At 40.8% G+C, this 7,319-nt stretch overlaps 1 protein-coding gene across 4 annotated transcripts in view; it reads left to right on the top strand.

Moving 5' to 3' along the window:
• Window positions 1-962: 962 nt before the first annotated feature.
• PLCB4 (phospholipase C, beta 4) overlaps window positions 963-7,319 on the top strand; it is an 88,008-nt gene continuing 81,651 nt past the window's right edge. For all 4 annotated transcript variants that reach the window (XM_010143583.1, XM_010143582.1, XM_010143585.1 and 1 more), the window contains exons 1-4: window positions 963-1,057; window positions 5,029-5,109; window positions 5,394-5,453; window positions 6,735-6,878. In XM_010143583.1, coding sequence (XP_010141885.1) covers window positions 974-1,057; window positions 5,029-5,109; window positions 5,394-5,453; window positions 6,735-6,878 — 369 coding nt within the window. In that variant the 5' untranslated portion in view covers window positions 963-973. The remainder of the gene's footprint in view (window positions 1,058-5,028; window positions 5,110-5,393; window positions 5,454-6,734; window positions 6,879-7,319) is intronic.

Here is a 7,319-nt window from a genome sequence, read left to right as displayed (position 1 = left end):
TTTTTTTTTTAAATGTTCTGGGTTTCAGTCAAAATAGATGTTTCTGTCTAAGAACCTTATGGAAGCATTGTTACCTACCCGGTAATATTTTAGTCTGCTATTCAGGGGGCTGGCGTACACAAACACTACAGAGGTGCTTTGCACTTTATTTCAGATAAAATGAACTTCCACATTTCAGAGCGTGTGGTTGGGACATTTTCTGGAGTAAAACAGCATGACCTAGAAGGCATCAAGGTGTTGGAAAGGATACTGAATAATTCAATAGGCTTTATTGTAAGATCCGTATGTTGTGATTTCTGTATTACATCCAAAATTAATGGGTTTGTTCACATTCCTAAACCTGCAGAAATGCACAGTACTACTAGCTAATTTTATTTAATGCCCTATATCCTTTTTGTCCCTTATGAATTTTGACCTATATATTATCCATATCTTCAGATATGGATAAAAATACCACTGAAAATACTTTATTTAATATAAATGGGTTTTGAAATACAAAACACAGGTAAAACACATATTTCCTACGTAGTGTATAAATTAGAATGTTTAAAAAAATTAAATAAATCTGTCTACATAAGATCTGATGTTTTCCTGGAAAAAAAAAAAAGCAGCACTCGTGTATATTACAGGTTGTGGTGTCACCTAGGGCTGCGTTAATCCCAGCCTCATTATACTCCAGAAGTGATGTAGCAGATATTGAAGCTAAAGCAATGTTACAGTGCAAGTGTTTTTCAAATAATTTAAGTTCAGACACACATCTTACGAGTATTTTTCATTTTCAAGTTATGAAACAAAAATAATATTGTGAGGAAAACTTGATTAGGAAACGCACTGTGACTTTTTAATACTTCTGTGTGAAAGGAAAAGCTGAAAGTCACTTTTTTTCCTGCTTAGACTTCAAAATGCTCCTTTTAAAAAAGACAGTAATTGAATTCTGCTTTTTCATTCCATTTCAGGTTTTTCTTCTGTAATCATGGCAAAACCTTATGAATTTAACTGGCAGAAGCCAGTTCCTTCTTTTATGCAAGATGGAGCTGTGTTTGATAGATATGAAGAGGTAAGAGGCCAGTTGCTCTTCTCTTTTAAATATGTAGATGTTACAGAATATCTCACACTTTGCTTTCATGGTACACAAATAAACTTTCAAATAACTCCAGAGGAGTTATTTGGGGAGGAAATACCAACACATTTTATTGCTATACAGATTTTTGCCTTTAAAAGAAATAGCTTCTAAAATCTATTTAATCCCTCTGGTTTGAAATAAGCCCTGAGGAAGAGAAAGGGAGATTTGGATCAAAATACCTGTAATGCGCCTAAAGCTCTCATCTTTGCAGATTCATACAGCACATTACTGAACAAAGCAAATACTTCTATTTTTTGTACATCTATCACACACTTTGGGGGGAGGGAATATGGGTTTTTAAAATATATAAACTGAAGACCTGCATCTCATAAGGGAAAGTAAGAAAACACAAAACATTTATATTCTGATTCAAATGCATCATTTGAGATCTGGAGTGGTTTTATCTGCTTTAGAAAATCAACCTGTACTCTGTCTGAAATGTGATGACTATGATCCCGCTTTCAGCCGTGCTTTAATCCAAATTTATTAAAGGAATTCAAACCAGGACATTTTACCCAGCCAGCCAAGATAAAGTGCTGAGACATTTACCTTATACTCAGCATCGATATGCCTGTGAGAATAATTTTATCGGGGCCTATTTTTAATCTTGTTTGGACAGGAAATCTCTAAAAGTCGAAGGTATCTCGGTAAGTGCCTTCAGGATATTAGTATTTTCCCCTTATCTTTTGAAATGTAAGTAAAAGGGATTTTTTATCATGAGGCCTGCCAAGATAGGGCCAGTTGTTTTACCCTGTATAGGTAAACACAGGGACAGATAAACTAAGAAGATACTAGTGGACATTGGGTTCCTTAGAAGGGAGGTTCATAAAAGCTTTGCAAAAAAGCATAAAAGCGTTGCTTCAGCAAATATTGGTCCAGAAACTCAGCCTGTGAGGATCCAAGAGGCAGGGTATGGCCCAAGGTTCTTCTCTGGCACCTTGATGAGAAACAGAGAATGGGCAGATACGGAAAAAAGTTTTAAGTCCTCAGATTTCGGTGTGAGATCAAGCGTGCTCAGTGACACAGCTGGGTCCTTGGTGCAGTGATAGGGAGAAAGGGACATCTTGGAAAATAACACTTGTGCGCTGTAGGTTGGTGGCACAGCAGGTACCAGTGCGGGTCTAGGTAATACTGGGCAGATGTGGGGTGAGATGGTAGCACCAGAAGTCTTGCTCCTGGCAGCTGAATTTACTGCCTTCCAAACCCAGTAGAAAGGGGGTCCCACTCGCCACCTGTGGAGCAAAATGCTGTGTGTCCATCCAGGTGATGTTCTCTAGCTGCATTGCATTGCTTGCTCCAAGTTTTGCTGCAGCTTACTCTGGGTTTGCTGTGGTACGGTGGGAAGTCTGGTTTGTTTTCTTGGAGGCGTCTCTTCTAGAAACATTAAAAGGCTTTCACTTAGGTAACAAACTGTGTGTTTTATCTGCATTTCACAGGAATCATCAAGGGCTATAAAAACGCCAGTGACTGGGAAGTTAAGATCCGTAGCCTGTAAACAGTGAGCCCTCGATGGTGTGGCTGTTGGACGTGGTCAGATTTATGACATACGTAGGCTGTTATTTAAATGGGTTGTGGTAGGAGCTAGATCGCCTGCCCGAGGGAGACCACTGTTTTAGAAAGGCTATGCAAACACAGCAAGATCCAGTCCCGGTACTACAGGGCTTGCAGTTTTCAAGGAAAATGTTTCAAATCCAGGCTTCTAATTTTCATGGAAATTCTGTGCTTAATTCCCCACCATGCTGGGGAAGGGAGAAATGGTAAGTGAAGTACGGTCATACAGCACGTCAGTGTAGAACTGGGGCTCGGGAATCCTGCTACAGGGTCTGGGTGATTGAAGAGCTCTAGTAGAGCATGAGAGGTCTTTTATGTGCCCAAGTTTATTTGAGTGCCTAGAACATGGGTCATTGTCATGTGGAGCAGTGTCGTGACCCATCTTTTGCTGACGGATGAGTTCCTTAACCAGAAGGATTACAAAATTATGGATATATATTTTGAGCCTGTTTGACTGCTGAAAAGTCTGAGTCTAGAACAAGGTTACCCGAGCAGAATATGGGAAATAAAAATCAGACAAGATTAGGAATCTTACTGGTCGTGTTGCATCTACGTGGTCTGATGGTAGGTGCTTTTCTGCTATACAAGAAGTAGTAATTTGATGAAAAGGGTCAAGGCTGGGGTGAGCCATCATCATGAGTGCAGTATACATACACACCTTTGTGCAAACAACTTTTTGATCTATCAAGAGCTTTTTGGGAGATGGGGACACAATAAGTGACAAAAAATTCCTTGTCTTTTATTCTGTGAGGGATTTTCCTGGGAAATGCAAGAGATGCTCATTTTGATTGGTAGTTAACTCATTTTTATAGGGAACAGGAGTCCAAGGGCTATAAATCTGAGGTGTCTGTCAACGAGTAGGTTCCTGAGGGATGAGTGCTGGGGTGAAGGCAGGAAAGTAGAAGTTGGGTGAAGGAAACAGGGCAGAGCAGTGCATGCTGGAAACTCATGCAGCACTTCTGTACTTTCTATGTTAATCCTGTTGCCTGTAAAATTAACATAGTTGTTTGCTGCTTGGGTAGAAAACTGCCGTGTGTCAGTCCTTAAATCCTGTGAATCTTGTTTGAGGACCTAAAATATTTTCCAGAAGTGGTAGTAATTAGCGTGTCTGGGGAAAAGGAGCAATTATCTCAAACCCCGTGTGTCCCCTTTGGCTGTGCCCATCTAGGTGGCCTCAAGGACCTTATCCAGCTGTGGATCCAGCTGCTTGCCTTCATGCCCAGCGTGAAGTCAGGATAAGACCTGACTGGGACGTGACCATTCCTTAGCCCACCCAATGCCCTTATTCCATGGCAGAGGCCAAAAAGGCACCTGTGGCTGCCCCCGATGTCCTACATCCTGGGTCAGCCTGGGGGCTGACTGAGCCTCAGAGTAACCCAGTGAGAACAAACAGTCCTGGAGAGACTTCCTGACTTAAATCGTGCTCCGTGGATTGAGAGTATTGGAGTTTTCACCTGGTTTTGTTAGGGAAGTTCGGGTTGTCCTGTGTGTGTTCACTGCTTGCTGCCCTCGCTGTATACTCGGGAGGGGACGTGGCGTTTCAGAAAGGTACCTCGGTCTTTAACGCAGAACAGAGCGCCGACCGCTGGAACAGGTGGCAGGGCTCTCCCTGCACACACGCCTGGTGGTTTTCAATTAAGGAAGTCAGGAAGTCCTGGATCCCTTTTTTTCTTTAAGAACTGATTGATTCTGCACAGGGTTATCCTTCTTTGCAGCTTAATTTATGATGCGTTAATTGAGGCTGGAGGTGTGTGGAGATCTCTTTTTTCATTCAGCTAATCTGATTTTTGCCTCGTCTAGTCTCTTCGGTTTGCCATTCCTTCTGATTTCTCTACAAATCAATATCCTTCAAACTCTGCTTGCCAGACAGCCTGCCCACAAAATGCTGGCGGCATGTGTCCTGTCATAGCCTAACAGAAAATTCTGAATGTTAAAGTGAAATGTGGCTGTTTGATCCCAAGGGTCGTATTAGCAAATTACACATTTCTAACCTTTACGTAGTTTGAAGCATTTAATTTTCAAATTTTTTATAAGTTCTATTTCATTAGTGGTTTTGATTAGGTAAGAATCCCTGCTTTTATTAAACAAAACAAATCTTCACAGTTGCAAAGATGTAGGAAAATATTAATTAAGTGCATCCTAATTTCTCAAATGGCAGCAAAAAAGACAAATCGCTTAAAATGATGATTTTTTAAACGCCTCACTCCCTCATTTCTGATTGTTTTGGGAATAGCAAATTCTCCAGGCAAGTATCTGGGGAGAAATGCAGCAATCTTTTTATTTTTTAACAATAAATAAATTTATAACATTTGTCGAACTGACTGAAGTAATGGTCTCTGTTTTCTTTTCTATAGGAATCTTTTGTCTTTGAAAGCAACTGTCTCTTCCAAGTGGATGAATTTGGCTTTTTTCTGAGCTGGAGAAGTGAAGGAAAGGTATGATACAATTTTGTCAGGAATATATACATATGATATTATTGCACTTGTTTTCTGTGCTGGCTAAAATACTGTGTTAGTTTATTTACAAAACTAGCCTTACTCCTACTCTTTTAGAATTAAAGTTTTTAAGAAGGAGTTCGCTGGTATAAAAGGGAATTATACTGTTTATTGTTAATTAAGAGTGTTTGCAAATAAGAGTCATTGTTTATTTTTGCTGCAATTCGTAATGGAACCATGTGTCAACAGACCTTTGAACTTGTTCCTTTTTTTTACTCTTTCAGGAAGGACAGGTATTAGAATGCTCCCTGATCAACAGTGTTCGTTTTGGAGCGGTGCCAAAGGTACGCTATAGTTACATTATACTCTTCATTTAAACAAAAAAATACTGAAACTGAAGGTGAAATGCAGGGTGAAGTTTAATTTCTTTTAAAAATACCAGCAACACTGCTTGTATTTTACAGTCACAGTCTAACATTTTAGGTTTTTCAGGCAGGTGGTTTGGTGTGATTGCAGTGGGAAGGTTTTGTCACCTGGCTTTTCTGAGGTAGGACAGTGCTCGGCTTTCAGGATGTGGTGAAAGCTGAACAACAGACAGTAAGAGCATGTATCAGGAGTTTTAAATTGTTTTCCAACCGTGTATTACGATTCTTGTTTTAGGGATCTGAGAAAAAAAAATGTTTCGTAATCCAAATTTTGTTCCGATGTCTGTAAAACTGGTTGTATTTTCTTGCTCCATTGACACAAAATGGAGGCGGTTTTGCTTGCATCCCTCTTTGTACAGTTGGGTAGTCAGAGGGGGCAGCTGGGCTTTGTCTGCCGTTTTGTACAGTATCAACAAAGGTTCTAGCTAGGAGTTCTGGAGAAACCCCAAACTCTGGAAATCTTTTCAGTAGTATACATAGAATTTTCTGAAGTGAACTGTGGGCCTCCCTCCTCCAGGAGGGCAGATTTGTTCTGAAGCAAGATAGCTGTTACCACTGCTGCATTTCCATTTTCCTGTCTTACGTGGTTCTGTGTTAAGTTTCACGTGTTCTCTTGCGAATCCATAGACTAAAATCTTTCCCCTGTAGAGAAGGGGGAGAAGTGGTGGTGCAGACGGCCCACGCTTCATGTGCTGACAACCATACCAATAAGCTTCAGGCTTTACCTCTGTTTTTCCATAGGTAATTTGCTCTTTATGCCCATTAAATCTATGGCCCTTGACCCTCAGCAGAAATACCAGCTTGTACAACGTGTCGTTAAGAAACAGCCAGAAAGTCACACAGATGTAACTAGATTGGAATAATTTACTTCAGATTAATACTGCTCCTCTATTTCCAGTCCCTGGAGTGATTAATTTTTCTTTTTTGTGGTGAAAATATATGTAATATCTAATATATCTTTATAAAATATATTTAAAATACTTCATTTAGTTGTGAGTTCTCACAGTTACGGTCCAGATGGTTAGACTATATTGTTTTTCAGGTTTACACACAGTGATTCAAAGTGAAAGCACTCATTTAAGATGATTGGCAAAGCTTTAGAGGTGTTAATGTATATGGAGATGGAAAAGCATCTTTGCCGTAGTGCATGGCATAGCAGAAGTATTGCAAATGTAACGAGTTATTTATTCTGTTTAACAGGATCCCAAAATCCTGACTGCACTCGAGGCTGTTGGAAAATCAGAAAACGAGTTGGAAGGACGGATAGTGTGTGTCTGCAGTGGCACAGATCTGGTGAACATCAGCTTCACTTTCCTGGTAGCGGAAAACACAGAAATAGCCAAGGTATTTCACAGCTAAACAGTGTGTGTGCGTTAAGCGAAGCGGGGAGAGCTCCTCCGCAGTACTCCACTGTTTTTCCTGAGTAAGTCAGCCTGCTTGGCTGACTGAAATACCTGTTTCAATGTCCGCAGCCGCGCTCTACAGCAGGACAGCAAACATCCGTTTGGAGCATCCTGCAACACGTCTGTGTGCTGTGGTGAAAGGAAATAGTGACTCTCTCAGCCTCTGTGTGCATGGTGATTTATCAAAAGCAGACACAGCCCATTAAACATAGGACACAGCATTGGCTCCCTGCGGGGCTTGTACAGCAGGCGAGGTGGCGATTACGCCGTGGCTCTGTAACGCGCCGGGATGCTGAAGGAAAGTGCCATTACTTTCATTTTCCTGGTGGGTGGAGCTCAGCCCTCCAAAATTTTGGTCAGCGATAACCTAACTGCGTCGTGT

Source organism: Buceros rhinoceros, unplaced genomic scaffold, assembly GCF_000710305.1.
Source record: "Buceros rhinoceros silvestris isolate BGI_N320 unplaced genomic scaffold, ASM71030v1 scaffold2619, whole genome shotgun sequence".
NCBI classification, from domain to species: domain Eukaryota; kingdom Metazoa; phylum Chordata; class Aves; order Bucerotiformes; family Bucerotidae; genus Buceros; species Buceros rhinoceros.
Note: the sequence above shows the minus strand (reverse complement) of the source record. Positions and strands in the feature narration are given on the sequence as shown.